This window comes from Parus major, chromosome 15, assembly GCF_001522545.3.
Source record: "Parus major isolate Abel chromosome 15, Parus_major1.1, whole genome shotgun sequence".
Lineage (NCBI taxonomy): Eukaryota > Metazoa > Chordata > Aves > Passeriformes > Paridae > Parus > Parus major.
The window spans coordinates 2793776-2811691 of record NC_031784.1 but is presented as its reverse complement, the minus strand read 5'-3'; the positions used below and the strand labels follow the sequence as shown (position 1 = coordinate 2811691).

General features: G+C 48.0%; 2 protein-coding genes across 6 annotated transcripts in view; one reads left to right on the top strand and one right to left on the bottom strand.

The window, feature by feature from the left end:
* The window catches only part of KDM2B (lysine demethylase 2B), a 106001-nt gene extending 97387 nt beyond the window's left edge, over positions 1 to 8614 (top strand). For 3 of the 4 annotated variants that reach the window (XM_015643702.2, XM_015643704.1, XM_015643705.3), the window contains 7 exons: positions 21 to 107; positions 736 to 1005; positions 3273 to 3949; positions 5338 to 5501; positions 5931 to 6092; positions 6772 to 6990; positions 7355 to 8614. In XM_015643702.2, the coding sequence (XP_015499188.1) occupies positions 21 to 107; positions 736 to 1005; positions 3273 to 3949; positions 5338 to 5501; positions 5931 to 6092; positions 6772 to 6990; positions 7355 to 7536 (1761 nt within the window). In that variant the 3' untranslated portion in view covers positions 7537 to 8614. The remainder of the gene's footprint in view (positions 1 to 20; positions 108 to 735; positions 1006 to 3272; positions 3950 to 5337; positions 5502 to 5930; positions 6093 to 6771; positions 6991 to 7354) is intronic. The other variant, XM_015643703.2, reaches the window with a different exon arrangement.
* Positions 8615 to 8836: 222 nt separating this feature from the next.
* RNF34 (ring finger protein 34) lies at positions 8837 to 17591 on the bottom strand. Of its 2 annotated transcripts, none has more exons than XM_015643707.3 (6): positions 17511 to 17591; positions 14276 to 14494; positions 12557 to 12940; positions 12193 to 12246; positions 11743 to 11944; positions 8837 to 10661 (listed from the first exon to the last, which is right to left on the bottom strand). In XM_015643707.3, the coding sequence occupies exons 1-6, from the start codon at positions 17514 to 17516 to the stop codon at positions 10474 to 10476; spliced, it is 1053 nt and encodes a 350-aa protein (XP_015499193.1). In that variant the 5' UTR covers positions 17517 to 17591; the 3' UTR covers positions 8837 to 10473. The 2 variants fall into 2 exon arrangements, with proteins under 2 accessions (XP_015499193.1, XP_015499194.1); XM_015643708.3 differs by lacking the exon at positions 17511 to 17591 and adding an exon at positions 16922 to 17030.
* Between the last annotated feature and the right edge of the window lie 325 nt (positions 17592 to 17916).

Genomic DNA, 17916 nt, shown 5'->3' with positions numbered 1-17916 from the left:
GAGTTGTGTCTCTCCCACAGGTGAAGGAATCGGATGGTGTGGTTAACGATGAGCTGCCGAACTGCTGGGAGTGTCCAAAGTGCAACCACGCAGGGAAAACTGGAAAAGTGAGTTTAATGGGAATAAGTGGTGCTGGAATGAGATACAAAATCTTAAGCATTCCCTCTGGTTTAAACGTACATAGACTTTAGCCCAATACCAGCTTTGGTTTTGTGCTTCATTTAGGTTTTGTTGTTAATTACCCATGGTGGAGGGTTGGAATGTGGTGATCTTTAGGGTCACTACAAACCCAAACCATTCCAGGGTTGTATGGCTCACTCCATGGTGATTCTGTGAGTTGGAGACAAGCTCACAGCTTTCTGTTCTTCAATAATTTTTGTATACTTGTACCAACACTTCACCCTGCACCTGAGGAATATTTAGGTTAGTTCTGTGCACTGCTGCACGTTAATTTTGACAATGAAAGTTCCTGAAATTAAAAAATTCACAAGCAATTATGCAAAACCTGGAGTGTCTGTTGAATTAGTGAAACATTATTTCTTTGCAGACCGAGACAGACACTTGCAAGTGTATAGTTAGAAAAATAACCTCATGAAAATTAAAACTTTTAACTCCTTTCTAATCATTTTGTGAGTTAAAAAGTGACCAACCCACCAGCGTGGGAGTGCTGGTGGCAACATAAAGAGCTGGGAGATGCATAAGGTATAAAGTTGGTTTGTGTTTTGTGTCTCTCTGGCGTACAAGCAAAAGCGCGGACCAGGATTTAAATACGCATCAAATCTCCCGGGCTCGTTGCTGAAGGAGCAGAAAATTAACAGAGACAACAAGGAAGTGCCAGATGCTGCCAAAAGGAAAGGGGACTGCGAGGAGACTCCCAGGCGGAAATCGGAAGAACATTCCAAAAAGGCTCCAGTTGACTCAATCCTGAGGAGAAAATCTGACGAGGTGCATCTGTGGAGAAAACGGAAATTCGAGAAATCCCAGGAACCCACGATGAGAAAGCGGGTAAGGCACAACCCCTGCTCACGGCTCTGCACAGAGCCTGCGCTGCCTGGGGATGCTGTCTGAGCTCTCCTGGCTTAGAGCTCATCCCCAAAGCCCAGATGGGTTCCCGAGGAACTGCGATGTTTGACTGTTCTGGTAAAAGCTGCTGGTCTGACAGGACAGTGGCTTGAACAGGGACTCAGGTTGATGTTCAGAGGCTGAAAACACTGGGCTATGGCTGCTATTTTATTCAGGATACTGGGAAACCCACTTTAACTGCAAAGTCTTTACAAGGTGCTCAGAATAGGAACAAGGTGAAAATCAATTTTTCATGAAGCCTTTTCATGTGTCTCCACGTGGTGGCGCCTGGCGGCTGTTTTGGGGCTGATTTGGGGCTGTGCCACCCTGGGAAGCCTCTGGAAAGGACACCTTGGGGTGCCTGCAGAGAGCAGCAGCTGCTCCCAGCAGTTCTGTAGACAACTTGGCCCTGAACATGACAGTCAGGACTCTCAGGCCAGGCAGGAACACTCCAAATTTTCATGTGGATTCCAAAATGTGGTACTTGGGATCTGCAGAAATGCTGATTTGCAGAGGCAGAAATGAGACTCCAATTTACTGTGTCTCATGACTAAAGTGGCTGATGGCTGTAAAATGAGAATCAGTGGCTGGACTGGTGTTGCCTGTGAAGCTCCCAGGGGTGGGAGTCAGTCAGTCCTGCAAGGCTGGAATGTGGGAATGCTGCAGGATGGCAAAAGTAGGAATTTGAGCTGCTTTGGTGGAAAGAGAGCAAAATTCACAGTAGCAGTTCATGCATGGCTGCTTGCTGGCATTGCTTTCCTTTTCCCATCCCTTTGGACTCCCCCCAGGGAGGAAGGCACTGTGGGTCACCACATTACCACACAACACAACTAATGTGTTTGGGTTTTTTACTTTCTTCCAACAGCTAAAATATGGAGAAAACAAACTTTATCCCATTTACATCTTGAAATTACATATTCTCGTATGGAAACCTTTAACTCTGGGATAGTTCAGCTGCACTGTCTGGGTTTCTATTTTCTCTTCTGGTGTCCTGTCTTAAAATACAGCAGCCAGTTGTGTTTTGATGACCCAAGGAATAAAAATCTGTTCTGATACTGCTGTTTGGCCCTCCCTGAACATTGTCCCTGGCACACTGCTGCCCTCTGACAGCCTGGCACGATCACAGAATTCCAGTGCCTGGAAGTGGAATAGCCTTCACTGCCCTGTGTGAGAGGAGCTGCACTGGGCTGGTGTAGTAATGGTTTTATTCTAACCTGTCATTAACTTACTGTGATTTCTCCCTTTATAATATGTTAATTTAAAGGCAGGGTGATCAGCTTTCTCCACCATGTGCCACGGGCTGAAATTTGGGAACACAGCCACTGCCTTGATCCAATTAGTTTATTGGGAAAGTGAAAGCACGGGCCCTCTGACACAACAAGTGTGCTCTCAGCAGTTCCCGCTCCTTGCCACTCCAGATCTCCTTATTAGAGCTGTCTCATTGTAACAGCTGGTGGCTTCTTTCTTGCTTGTGGTGATCAGATTAGGCTTGAAGCTTTCCTGGGCCTTGGTTTGTCTCTCACACAGCCTGGTGAATGGGAGTGGGGTGGGTGAGGGGGAGGGAGTGCAGAGCAGGGACTGGGGCAGGACGAGGGTGCTGGGTCCTGTGAGGGCTCAGCAGTCCCGGGGTGTCAATTCCCTGTTTTGCAGGCATTGGAGGGGATGGCCAGGGTTTGGTTGGTGTAAAGGAGCACCTAAAGTGTCTAAAGGAAGGCTGTGGGTGTCCAGCAGCTGCGATGGCAGCTGTGATTACAGAGGTTTTGGGAATGGCCCTTCTGGCCATGGTGTGAGGACACTTGGGGCACTGTTTGATGTGGGTGCCCAGTGGATGTGGCCCGAGCCTGGATTGCTGTGGCCCGCTGGGGACAAAGCTGTCCATGGTGTGCTGCTGATCTTCTGTGTGTAAATGATCCACTCGGAGATGGGCAAGGCCCTGGAACGTGCAGGAATATCTGCACAGTGAATCAGTACATTTATCACTCCTGGAGTGCAGTGAGCCAATAGCTGGACTCCTCATCCCTGCTGCCTCTTGAACTTGATACCTTTGGCCGGTGGCTGCGCCCGGTGCTGGGATGGTGCTGGGATGGGTGGGGCCCAGCACTGGCAGGGGGCCCGGGCAGGGCTCCTGTGTGGAGCATCCACATGGCAAGTGCCGCTGGAAGCGCCGCACGGCCTCGCTCCCACAGTCAGCCCTTGTCTCTTCCTTCCAGCGGCGATCGTGGAAGGCCCCGGATGACCGAACTGCCATGATCAAACCCCTGCGGCGCCTCAAGCAGGAGCCCGAGGATGAGCTGCCAGAAGCACCCCCCAGGTCCAAGGATAGCGACCAGTCTCGCTCCAGCTCGCCCACAGCCGGGCCCAGCACGGAGGGTGCCGAGCCCAGGGACAAGAAGAAGTTCAAGATGAGGAGGAAAAGGCGGCTTCCCAATAAGGAACTGAGCAAGGAGCTCAGCAAAGAGCTTAACCAGGAGATCCAAAAAACCGAGAACAGCCTTGCCAATGAGAACCACCAACCCATCAAATCTGAACCGGAGAGCGAGAACGAGGAACCCAAGCGTGCGTTGAACAACAGCGAGAGACTCCATAGGTTCAGCAAAGGGTTGAACGGGACTCCCCGGGAGCTGAGGCACCACCAGCTCATGCCCAGCCTGCGCAGCACCCCCCGGGGAATAGCCCGGCCCCCGCCCTCGCTGTCGCCCCCCAAGTGCATCCAGATGGAGCGGCACGTTATCCGGCCACCTCCCATCAGCCCCCCTCCGGACTCGCTCCCCCTGGATGACGGGGCAGCCCACGTGATGCAGAGGGAAGTCTGGATGGCTGTCTTTAGCTACCTCAGTCATAGAGACTTGTGCATCTGTATGAGAGTTTGCAAGACCTGGAACAGATGGTAAGAGGGCGGGACACAAGGTGTGGCGGGATGGGCACTGGTGTCTCCTGGGAGAGGGGTGTGGGCTGTTCCTGGAGCTCTGGTGAGCCCAGGCAGAAGGGGTGAGTGGCAGAAGTGGCAGGTCTCACGTTGCTTTCTCAGAAACAGCAGTTCCCAGCATTTCTGATGGAGCTGTGTGTGTCAGCCTCGGCGTCAGCCTGCCGGGCTCCGGAGCAGCCTGTGCTGGAGTCGGACACCGCGGTGTTCCTGCTGCTGGAACAGCCAGCCTGGCTCAGTCTTGGTGTCATTCTGCCCCAGGACTTCCTGACTGCCAGCATTTGTGCAGTTCAGCTATTAAATACCTACTGAGATAGTGAGGATCCCACCGTGTGCTCCTCACAAGGGCTGTGCTGATTGTCTCCCTGTGGAGGGTATGTGGAGAGCCAGGCTGTTCCCTGTTCTCTGGACCAGCAGAGCACGTTCTGGAGGAATCCTTTGTTGATGGTGTTTGCTCACAGTGTGTCCCCTGTGCTCGGGTACCACGTGGCCCTGACACAGCTGTGGCTGCACAGCAGCAGCAGAAGCTTTAGTGCAGATTTACAGGTTTCAGTGACCCCTCAGTGGAGCCTTGTGGCTCTGGTGACTCCTGTCCCGGGTTCCTGCTGTGCACAAGGACAGACAGACAAGGAACAGGCTCCTTTCCAGCACAGCCTGCTAACAAAACATGCACAAAATAGAGGCTGATAATTCAGTGTGAGGTGATGTGTGTGGAGTGTCTCCTTCGTGGGCTGCTTGGTGTCACTGAAACCTGCTAAATGCATTTTCTACTTAAATACACTATTTGCTAATTAAAAAAAAAAAAGAAAAAAAAGAAAGGAATGCAGACTCCTGCACACTCATCAGGACTTGGTGTTGTTGCCCTTAGAGAAGCATAAAGAGCAAAATGACACATAATCCCACATGGATAGGAATAACACAAACACAGGAGAGGGAGGATCTATTTTCCTAAATGCACTAGTTTTAAGTAAGGAAAACACAGAGGAAATGGGGTATTACTTAAATCAAACTTCACATATAAATAAGTCAGTAATATAAGGAAGGAATGGTGAGTTGTCTTCAGGCTATAAAATAGATTTTAGTAAGTGCTGGGATGACTTAAAATGGGATCCAAAGTTGTTGACACTTGTAATTCTGTGGAATTAATTCCATGCATTATTGCAGGATATATTTGATGGAGAAACTTGAAACTTATGTAACATTGTGTCAGGTTGTGTTTATCTTTGCAATACTTGGCCTTATTTTTGAAATGCTATAGTTTTTCCTGCTGTTTAATGACACTTTTTAAAGCCTTACCAAAATCCAAGTTAGTACCAAATTAAGTGCTGTTGGCTTTTTTTCTTTTTGGGTAGGTGCTGTGACAAAAGATTATGGACCAAAATAGATTTAAACCATTGTAAATCCATCACTCCACTTATGCTTAGTGGCATTATTAGGAGACAGCCTGTAACCCTTGATCTTAGCTGGACAAATATATCTAAAAAGCAGCTGAGTTGGCTTATCAACAGACTGCCAGGTAAGTGATGTGTTCTCATCACCAAATCACGAACCAGTTTTTATAACAAACCTCTGTGTCTAAACTGCAATCTCTGGGGAAAGCCTCCAGGGACTGGGGTGGCCTAGAAGAGGAGCAGACTCTACTAGGAGGGCTGGAGATGGATAAAAATTAAGCATCAGGGGGTTAAAATGAGCCAAAATTATTTTTTGTGACTACTTGACATGTTCAGTTAAATAATTAGAGGCAGGTCTTGCCCAGCACGTAATGAATGCTGCTGTGGAAAGGGCTGAGAGGACTGGGGAAAGGAGTGAAGTTACAAGTGGTGGGACAGATGGACAGCTGGGCAGGAGGAGGGGATCGTGCTCAGAGCAGCCTGGGGGTGCCAGTGGAGGTCACTGGGATGTGTTTGGGAAGGCCCCAGTGCTCCAACCTGTTCTGTATCCGCAGGTCTGCGGGACCTGCTGTTATCAGGGTGCTCATGGATAGCAGTGTCGGCACTTTGTAGCTCCAGTTGTCCCTTGCTGCGAACTCTGGACGTGCAGTGGGCAGAAGGACTGAAAGACGCACAAATGAGAGACCTCCTGTCCCCGCCCACGGACAACCGGCCAGGTAACAGCGGGGACAGCCCGGGAGCCCCATCCACCCCGGGGCCTGTTCTGTGCTTATTCCCCCTCAGAGCAAACAGGCAGGAGCCCCCACAGCCAAACCCGGTGGGGCTGGGGCTGTGCTGCCCCTCGGAGTTCGAGGTGGTGACTGGCAGCACTCCCAGCTGGAGCCCTGGGGTGACAGGGATGTTCTCTGCCTGCTGAACCATCATCTGAGCCACTGTGCTGGTTTTCTGTCTGACTTTCTTCTCTTCAGGCTGCAACGGGTGTACTTTAGAGAGTATGGAAACACTTTCTTCCAGTTCAGGGAAGGAGCAGTTCTGTGGGTCATGCCACATTCGCCTGGATTTCAGCTCAGGTGAAATTTTGAGCAAATCAGATCTGCTTTCTGGCATGCACTGCACAGCCTACTGCTTATTCCCGACTTGTAATTCCGCTGGGCCCCTGCAGTTACTTTAATCCCTTTTGTTTTGAAATCAGGAGGTGGCTTTGTCCACATGCCTGTTCCAAAAATAGACGAGTGTTCTTGCTGATCTTCCCTCCTAAGCTCCAGACAGGCAAAAGCATCTGAAGTTGACCCAGGGCAGCAGTGTTGTGTGTCATGGTGCATTTCATAGAGGCCTGCAGATGTTGGCAGCACGGGGTGGGGCTCGTGGGCGTGACCTGCTGCCTCTGCTTTGCAGGCCAGATCGACAACCGGAGCAAGCTACGGAACATCGTGGAGCTGCGCCTGGCCGGGCTGGATATCACGGATGCTTCGCTGCGGCTGATCATCAGGCACATGCCCCTGCTCTCCAAACTCAATCTCAGTTACTGTAACCACGTGACAGATCAGTCTATTAACCTGCTGACCGCCGTCGGAACCACCACGCGGGATTCGTTAACAGAAATTAATTTATCAGGTACGGGATGTGGGGGAGGGAATTGGCCAGGGCTTCAGAGCTGGGAGGGGCTTTGACCTCTGCAGCCCCTGCCCTGCTCCTGGTGTCAGTCCCTGGCAGCAGCTGGACATGCTGGAAATGGCTCTGCAGCTGCCACAGAGGTGTTGTATCCATGCTCATCCTCCCAGGGCATTTTCCAGCGCCGCTGCTCTGCACCTCTGGGCTGCCTGGCTTGATCCCATGGGTTGCACAACAGCTGGGGGAAGGGGATGGGTGATGGAGCTGGCAGGGATTCCTCTGCTGGGGATGGGGCTGGAGCTGGTGGGGATTCCTTGTGCTGGGGAAAAAAAATCAGTGTTCAATTCCTGCCCTCTGCTCTCCCCAGACTGCAATAAGGTCACTGACCAGTGCCTGTCCTACTTCAAACGTTGTGGGAACATCTGCCAGATCGACCTGAGGTACTGCAAGCAGGTGACGAAGGAGGGCTGTGAGCAGTTCATAGCGGAGATGTCCGTAAGTGTCCAGTTTGGGCAGGTGGAAGAAAAACTTCTGCAAAAACTGAGTTAGTTAAAGGACTCGTGTAAATACTGGGGCGAGGGGGGGAAGGGACTAAGAACACGTAGGGATTTTATTTTCAATTGGGAACTTGGAATATCAGAAAATGCCGTGATTGGATTTTACAACTCTTGTTGAGGAGAGAACAACGTGAAACTACCCATGTTAAGAATTTCAACTTGTGCCACTAATTCAGTCCACCTGGGATGTCCTGCACTGGCTCTTATGCAAATTCATAAGGCGACTGTTACCGATGATAATTGTTCACACCCTGGAAGAGGACTGAGCTCCAAGAAATACTGTTATTTAAAGTACCACAGCATGTGCTTGGTAGTGTAAATTTGATTTCTGCTTTTCATTTCTTAAAACAAGAAAAAAAAAAAAGTTGGTGTCATTTAAGTGGACCACGCACTGCATTTCTGCCTTCTTAACACGTTTTGTTTTGTTACATCTTACATTATGCAGAACTATTTTTGTACAAAAATTGTTTAAAAATTATTTATGCAATGTTTGAATGCATTACCAGTGTTTTGGTTTTGATTGCCAATTTTTATCTTTACTTATGGTAGGCGAGAACTTAACCTATACTTCGTAGGCAGTATCTATCTACAAACGTGCCCAGGTCAGGAAAAGTAGGTTCATACTTTCAACTTAAAGCATGTTTTAATGGAAGTTTATATCCTGCTTTGTATACTTCAGAAGTGACATAAGCATGTTGTGGAAATAAGGTGTAAATTATAGTTGAAGTAAAACACTTTTATCTGTATAGAAATCACCTTTTTCTCAAAATTTTAAAAAAATTCCAATTTCAGCTTTTGCACATAGGAGGGTTTCACTCTGTAGCATGAGCTCTTGTACTCAATATAAAATTAATTTATACAGTGAGTCCAGCAGTAGAATAAATGGTCAAACGTAGTCTCTCTTTCTTTGAAGTGTGAGTTGAGTTCTCATTTAAGGTTTATAACATGGTTATTTCCTGATTGTAAAATTCTGCATTCATAAGTGCCATTGTTGTACGGTGTTGTTTTCGTAGACCTTCCTGATGCAGTTTTACCTTTGTTGAATTTGTATAAACAATTGTACAAAAACAGGTGCTGGCTCTGCGTGTTTCTGTGGGTGAGGGGGGGTGCCTGCAGGGAGCTCTGGTCCAGGACTCTGAGTATTTTGCTGGCCATTGTTACATCCACCTCTCCATTCCTCCAGCAGGGATCTGCCCAGGCAGGCTCCAGGAGCATTGACAGCTTGAGAACATTAAAACTGGAGCTGAGTAACCCCCAGCACTGCCAGGGCTGGGTAAGAAAAGAGACAGAGGCTGAGAGAGCCCATCACCCATCTTTATTAAGCTCGAGTGGCTAATGAGCAGCATGGAAATAACACCAAGGGCATGTCTATCTTCATTAGCCTCCCCTCTGGACAGACTCCAGGAATTAAGTACCATTAAAAAGTTATTTCTAAAAAATAAAGCCATTGAGAGGTTTGCTCCCTTCTGAAAAATACCCAGTAGAGCTTGGAGCTGTGTTTTGTGAGGAGGAGCTGCTTTCTCCCTTCCAAGCCAGCTTAACAGTTCACAAATGTAAGAGCAGGTGCCAGTGCAGCACAGGTCTAGTTCTCAGGTCCTACTCCCTCAGCCAAGCAGAGCCTTGGCTTGGGAACTTTGCTGCCACATGGGGGATCAAAGGAGAAACTGTACCTTTTAAAATCAACTCAGCTTAAAGAACAACTGGACACACATGGTCCTTCCTCACCTCTTTTTTACAATGAACTTCACCAATCACAGTTGTGTCCATGCTTGGTCACAGGGATCCTGTTCTCACCCCCAGCACAAGCTCCTCTTGCTGCTCCCTTTCACAGGTCATTGCTCACACACATCCTGCAGGGACCCAGGAGCAATTCCTGCTGCAAGAGAACCTGGATCCCAGCTCATGGCACAAAGCTCAGTCTGACCCTGGGCCCAGGGCTGGCATCAAGACAGGGCCCTCAGCAGCCCCTGGGAAGCTGGTTTGGGTGACTTGGCTTTGGCTGAAAGTCTGAACAGGAGATTTTAAACAAAAACCAGCCCTGCTCCTGTTTCCCCCTCCCCAGTTAAGGTTAGTAACGCCGTACATTCCACGTTAGCAGCAAGGAGGTGGTGCCCTGACCAGGACTCACAGTAACATCAGGCTGTCGGCACATGGAGTACAATCATCACAGATTAATAGTTACAACAGGCATGAGCGGATTAAGGACCACATTAACATGTTTTACTATCGTACCCCTTCTTAAAAAAATAGTTTATTCCTAAACTAAAAACCACTTAGTAACTGGTTTTTGGAGCCCACCAGGCAGAGCCCAGTGCAGCCCTTGAGCCCTGCAAAGTGATGGACTGTTTGGTACACAGAAAGAACAGCCAAGACAGCACACGTGTCATGACAGACATTCAGAGGGAGCAATCAGCATAAAGCAAGATTGCTTAAGGGCTTCTGTGCAGGAACAGTTCATGGCAGTGCTGCCTAAGCTGTGTCCGACAACAGCAGGAGCCAGGCTGTCGGAACAGATACATTCTATCGTTAGGGAAAAGCTGAATAATCAACTGATATATTCATTGCTTCTAATGCACTAGAGAACACCACAGGCTAATAGGCTCAAGCAGAGGTGTTTGCTGACCACTTGCCGAGTGCTGAATGCGTAAGGACAGGTGAGATTCTTCAGAAGAGAGCAAGAACTGCTGTAAACAGTTTGACTCCAGCAATCTGTGGGGCAGTAAGGTCAGTGGGGCAGCACCTGGGCCTGCCCAGCCCTGTGCTGCAGGAGCTGCTTGAAAAACCTTTCACCAACTTGGACATCTTGACGTTGAAAAGGCCGAGTTTAATCAAAATGACAACGCTGCCGTGCACCCCAGGGCCCAGCATTCCTGCCCACAGGAATCTTGCCCACAGGAATCCTGCCATGGGCACTCAGGGCAGGGCTGCCTTAGGATTTGAAGACGTGCACGGCCCGCACAACGTACTGGCGGCAGATGGGGCACTCACTCATCCTCTTGCCGCACTTGGTGCAGGTGACCATGTGGCCACACTCCAGCAGCACGCAGTCGATCACGGCGTCCATGCAGATCCGGCACAGGTTGTCATCGTCCTCGTTCAGCTGCATCCTCTCCCCCTCTGGAAACCAACAGAGAGGGAGGTCACAGCTCTGGGCCCTGCAGAACCAGGGCAGTTCCAGCCTAGCCGTGCTCCACCCCCTCACACAAACTCTTTTAACCCCCAGCTATGAATTCATCTGTATTCCACCAAAAATAAGCAATGAAATAAGAACTAGAAAGCCCCTCAAGTGAACATCCAATATTTGGCTTCATTCTTTAAACTCAAGAAACTATTTTCAATTCTGAATGTAATGACTACGAAATAACATGCTGGATTAAAATTCAGAGCATGTTGGTTTTCCATCTCAGAGCTCACTGTTTGGCAGAACACTTTCCTCAGAAGATTAAACACAATAATAATACAGCAGACTAAGAAGTGGAAGCCTTAAGTAGGCCATAAAGGTGGCAGAAGTGAACAAAACCTTTCAAGTTTAATTGCAAATAGTCACCATCCCCATCAATAACTGAACATTCCATCAGATCATGCAGATCATGGTGAAAAAAATAAACCTTAAGCTCTAGGTTTTTTCCCCCCAAGTTTTGCGTGAGCAAGAATTGGTCTGAGGACAAATTACCCAAGTGAAAGATTCCAACTGCTCCATGGACCAGAGGGCAGAACAGCAGCTACTGAGCTGCAGCCACAGAATCACCTTATGAAAATGTGGACTGAGACCAAAGCACTTGGACTTTTGTCACTGTAGATTTTAATTCTGCAATAACAGCCCTGATCTGCACAGCTACAGAGCAGCTCTGGCTAATGCCCTGTGAAACCAACAAAGCACGTGGAGGTGCCAAGTTTCAGTTCTCAAAGGAACCAGTTCTTGGTTGTGCAATTTTACCTTCACCATGAAAGCTGAGCTCTCCAAGCTTTGGAAGAAAGTCTCAAAAAACCAGCACAATCCTGGAATGCTTTATTTAATCCCAACAGCCACGTTCAGCTACTCTAGGGACACCCTGCATTGCTAAAACACATTTTCCAGGTGTTCCAGCAGAATATACTGAGTTCAGATACCGAGTTCTTCCACTGGCAGAACCAAACCAGAAACCGGAAACCAGAAACTCGGTATTCTAAAGAAAGCAGAAATAAAGTATAAACCTACGTGTCTTGTGGTTCTCCTTGTTCTCTCTGTACAGTCTGCTCACTTTTTCCACAAGTTCCCATTTTTCACAGCATCCTGAGTAGTTGACAAAATTGCAGGCGAGGATTTCCTTCAGGTGCCGCACACTCATGCCTTCAATGTCTTCCAGACTGGAAATATCAGACAGGGACGCCCTCGCTCTCTTCCTGGCCAGTCCCGGGGTCTGAAACACATCAGTTGTGTGGTTTGAGCTGTCTTGGTTAGTTCAGAGCACCACAGCTGGAGCACGTGAAGCTGCAGCAGCCTGGCTAAAGTTTAATTGTTTCTGAAGCCAGTGTGTGCAGACATTCATTGCTAGACACAGCAAACTCTGGAAGAACCCACAGCATGAGGCCAAATGTTGGCAGACATCTAAAACACTTTATGGTATCACATGCCAAAAATCTATTCTTTGGATAGTTCATATCTCACCTGCTCTTCTGCACTTTCTTCTTCTTCGTTATTTACAGATGTTTCCATTTGTCCCTGCATACAAAATGAAACTCATCAGGATAAAAAACCATGCTATTCCCTTATAAAACACTTTCCTTCCTACCAAGGTGATCACAGGTCACAACAAAATGACATTTTGAAGTTCCAATTGCTACTAACAATTCCAGGTTTAAGTCACTTCTGACATGAACTAGGAATCTTTGCTAATTATCTCCAGCTTTCAGGTACAGGGTACAAACAGCATTTTTCCTGTCCCTACAAACTGTATCAATTGGTGTTTTATTGATACATAACTATTAAAAAAACAATAATGCTATTGCATAAAACATGTTAATCACTGTACCCGTGAAGGTGTTCCACTTCCTGTGCTTCCCCTTCTGTTAGCAAGTTCTCCTGGGTTTGACATGGATACAGACGTGGAAAAGGGATGGGTAAAAAAGCTGGAAGTCTGTGACCGTGACGAACGCAAGCTGCCAGCGTCCATGTCCTCCCCCGAGCCATGGTGGTCCAGCACCAGGTTCACCAGGTCCTCCTTCTCCCTGCAGGTGTCCGTGGGGATGTTTCTGAGGATCAGGTACTGACGCAGATCCTTCACTTTCAATCTCATTAGCTGAGGGCGCTGGAAGGCCGTTTCTTGCAGCAAGTGACAAGTGGAACATCTTCTGAGATTCTCTTGTAAGACTGAACAAACTGAGCAAAAATCCTTTTTGCAGTCACAACACACGTGCTGAGGGGAAAGGAGGGAACCATTCAGCTCTGGGTACTGGAAGCAAATCCAGGCCCTGCTCTTCCTTCTCCAGGTTACAGAATTTACTATTAGCTCTTCCACTGTCAGTTGTGACAGACATAATTTTTATTATTTAAATACAGAAAACTGCCCTGCCTATTTTGCAAGTGTACCAAGAGAGTCCCTTGCTCTTTTGGCACTACTGAAGCTGATTTGAGGTTTTGGTGAAAAGTATTATGAATAAACAAATAAATAAAGTAATTAATTTGTAGTTTAGACAACAAAGGAAACTAAAACCAATTTTATGGTCTGTTAAAATACTTCTGAATATACTGTCACTGCTCCTTTCACATGTGTAGAACAACAGTATAACCCCAAACTTTAGAGAACCTACTGCTTCCTCAGCTGATTACCAAGAACTCAAAGTAGGCCTTGCATGTGATGAATCACATGGGAGGGAAATACTCCCAAAGCCCAGATGTCACTTCTGAAGAGAGCTTTGTTGAAAGGACTCACAATACACAAAAGCTGGAATAGGCAAGACTGTCAGCATTCCAGCTGCTGTGAACAAACCCAAACTGCTCAATGTTTCCAGGATTATAGTAAATTAATATCAGCTTCAGAAATGTCCCTATGCAACACTTCATTCAACAAAGCCCTGCCATGTGAACAGGACATGTTGGAAGGGAAAAACACCCCACAAGCTGAGAGAAGAGGTTTCATGATTATCTCAAAGAGCTGCAGAGGATTAGGGCACTGAGGGGACAAAATAACAATCCTGGACAGTTGTGACACACAGAAATAATAAAATACGAACAATCTCAGTTTTATTTATCTGCATTAACCCCCCAAACTCCCTCCCAAGGAAGAAAGAGGCTGTTGGAGCACAACAGCATGGAGCAGAACTAAAGCTGGTCTGTAAACAACCAGAACTGCACGAGAACTTCCAGAAAGGAGCTCTAATACTGTTTTGTGAATTTTTAACTTTTCCATCACCCAGTTTGTTCACTTCAGTACTCAACCACCGTTTGGTGCCATCTTCAAAACCAGATTTGCTTTACTGTTTAAGATTTTGAAGCTACCATGTATCTTACAAATCAAGAGTCCATTAATTTTCAGGCCAGCCCAGACCCAACATGTCACTGACTAATGAACATCAGAGTCACTAACTTCTAATCCTGGTTGACAGTAATTTCCTGTGGCCTCAGAATAAGGCACTTCCTCCCTCCCTGCCTATATCCACCTCAGGTTTCTGAGAAACACACACAGATTTCCAAGTATGCCACAGATGAGTTCAGAGGGGCAAAAATACAGTGCAATAGGAAATATACTCACTTTTTTCCTGAAAACAGAAAAGGAAAGTCCACAGGCTTTGCAGACGATGTTGGTGCCAGCTGCAGCAGGAGCTGGATATGCTGAGAATCCTGTGCTTGGTGTAAACCTGAAGGGGCCAGCACCTCCCCCAAAGCCAGCCTGCTGGCCACGCACTGCTCCCGTCCCCATGACTTCATTCAGCAACCCGCAGCAGGAAGCCCACATGGAAGTAGCTCCCGCCTGAAAACATCACAGAGCAAAGGCAGAAAATCAGTATCTGAAAGCCCACATCAGATGTGCCTTGCTGCCGAGGAGCTACTTCACTCCATCTGTCATCATCCCAGGAGCATGTGGTGCCAACGCCCAGAGCTCCAGGATCCCAGCAGGCTCACGGCTGCGACAGACCAGCTCCACTCCCAGCTGAAATCCAAAGTGGGAAAGATTTGCCTCCGAGAGGCCAACGCAGGCACAAAGAGCTCACACTCACAACTCCTCTTCTACAGAATTCCCCACAAAAAGTCAGGGATTTGAGGAGTGATGCAACAGTGGAGCAAGGAAGGAGTGACTGACAGCCCAGTCAATAGGTGAGGGCCAAACCCCAGAACGGTGACAGGCACAAAGGTGACAGGCACAAAGAGCAACTTCTCATGATTAATGCACAACTGTCCCTGCAGGAGCTGCTCCACAACTCATCCAGCTCTTGCATGACTCACAACAAAACTCTCTCTAAAATAATATTCCTGGTTTTCAAATTTGAAAACCAACCTTTGATAGAAGATAATTACAGTCCGGTTTCACTGAGAAGAAAACATTTTTCAAGATCTCCCTGAACCTTCTTGTTTTGTTACTTTACAAAATGTCTAACAAAATTAAAATAAATCTACTTATTTTCTATTGATTGTATTTCAATTTTGTGTCACATAATCTTAAAACACTGGAAATTCTGAACACATAAACAAAGTGCTATTTTTTGTCCCTGGAAGCCTTTAGCACTGGATTATCTACCAAAAGTTCATATTCTACTTAAAGGTGGAATTTGGACTCCAAGTTGGGCAGGTCATAAGTTTAATCACTATCAGGTGGCTCCCTGAGACCTGCTAGAAAAAACACAGGGACAAACAGAATCACATCAGGTTCTCCAGCTGAGGGATAGAACTTCCTTTAAACGCAATGATTTTTTCATACTTTTTTCTTTAACAGCCGTTCTCTTTTTCATTCCAGGGCAGCATATTTTTTATTTTTTTTTTTCCAAAGCACCAAGACAAAAAATAATTGCTTTTGAGACTTTTAATTCTTGTTGTAAAGCCCCAGCCAACCAGAACTTGCACTTCAGCTGTGTATCATGGTGCTTTAATTCTTGTAGTAACTACAATAACTAATTTCTAGATGAAGTTGCACATTTGCCCTGAATACAATCCTCTTAAATTTGTGGGAACTTAATGCCAGAATAACTGGGGATAGGCCAGAACATTTCCTTTCAAACCACAGAGCACAAAAGGTAAGAACAAGAGCTTCAGTTAAAACATCAAATATACATTCTAATTAAATCCTCTCATCTGTTAAATCCACTCATCATTATGGATATTTCAACAGCAGAATTCATCCTAGTGAAACAAGAACCCTCCGTGCCCTGGGCACCCCAGGCACAGGAGATCTTCCTCAGCTTGCTGCAGGGGGATGAACTCCAGCGGCCCTTCCCTGACCTCCAGGGCACTCACAGCCCAGCCTCAAACCAAAGCTTGTTTTATACTTCTCCATTTTAAGCACTGTGGAAATGCATTAATATTAATTTTCCCTGGACAAAACATAATTATCCTGGTTTATTAGGCGAGAGGAACTAACTTTCCAGAAATACATCCTGAAAACCAATGACAGCAGAGCTCTGAGTTTTAAAACTTGGAACTTCTGAAAAGTACTTCCTCTCATCTTAAGAGAAAGCCAAAACACAACCATTCCTCTCGTTCATCACCTATTCTTCAAAGCTGAGGAGCCAATTATGTATCTAAAATATCTCAAAGCAGCCACATATAAATAGCAGAAAAATAAAATAACGAACCAAAAGGATCTGTCAAAATTCAACTTCCTTTATTACAAAACTATGGCCTGTGCAGGGGGTCACAGCGGCAGCAGAACACACAATGACTAAAAGGACATGAGACATTTGAAACCACAACCCTGGCCTGAGACTTTAACACCTGCTTCTTAGACTGATTTTATTCCAGAGCCTGTAACAACTGTTCAGACATCACTGTCAACACCAAACACATATATTTTTAGGAACTTTTTGCTACCCATTTTGGACGCACGGAAGTAGTTCATATCAAACAGAAAATCTCTTTATCTTGCTGCCAACCATTCACTTAAGGTGAAAGGTAGGGCTACGTGGGCATTAATTTTCTCCCTAACCTACGTCACCTGTGGACTCCTTCTGTGCCCTCAGGTCATTAACTGATAATTGAATTACGGTGTCTAGACTCCCCATATAGCTCTGTAAAAGAAATGGCACCGTGCTGAAAAGCACCAACACAACACACAAAGTAAACATACTGCAACAAAAAAAAAAAAACCTCCTTTGAGAATTAATCAAAACATTCCAAATTTCTGCACCAAAACCATCAGTCTCCACTTCCACGAACAAGTTGGCATCGGTATCCTCCCTCTCCATACCTCATGTGCATCTCATAAGAGCAAAATCCTGGGTTCCAACTTCTCTGCTGTTGTTTTCAGCTTTAAGGCTTTTTAGTTACCTGACGAGGATTTCACCTGCTGCTCCTGACACACCTGTGCAAGCCGGGTGTGCAACCAAAGCCGCAGAACGACAGGAGAGCGGCGGGAGCGATTTATTTTTAATCATTTTAACTGAAACTTCCTCTTTACACCCACCCTTGGACCGAGCAGAGCTTTTCCGGGACGGCGCAACAGCCCCGGACGCGACGCGGCGCCTCAGGGGAACGCCCGGGGCTCCGGGAGCCCCCGGTGAGCCCCTCACGGACGCGGCCCGCCCTGCCCGGCTGCTGACTCAGCGCGGGGCCCTCAGCTCGGCGGTGCCGGCCCGGCCGCCCCTCAGAGCGGGGCGGGACGGCGGCCGCGGCCTGAGGCGAGCCGGGAGGGGCGGCCCGGCCCGGACATCCCGCTGGACTCCCGGCCCCGTCACCCTCCCCGGTTTGTCCCCTTCCTCCTTCTCCCTTCCTGGCAGAGGGAGAAGCGCCTCCCAGGCTGGCCGAAGCCCTCACCTTCAGGGATCCCCCCCCCTCACCTTCATGGCCGCTCCCGCCGCTCCAGCGCCGCGCCACCCCCGCCCCGCGCCGACCCCGCCGGGCCGCCGCTCGGAGGGCGGGCCCTGGTGAAAGACCGCACGCCATTGGCTGTCGCGCAGCCGCGCCGCGCACCCATTGGCTGCTGCGCCCCGACGGCGAGCGGGAGCGGCCAATGGGAGCAGAGGACACGGCGGGGCCGAGGGGGCGCGGAAATGCCCCGAGCGGGGCCGGGACATGCGGGGGACACTGATGGGACACTGATGGGACACTGATGGGACACCGAGAGTGGCACTGATGGGACACTGATGGGACACCCATGGTGTCACCCATGCAGTCACTGACTGTGGCACCGATGGTGGCTCCGAGGTGATGCTGCCCTGGCACATCTGGAGTGCTGTGTGCAGC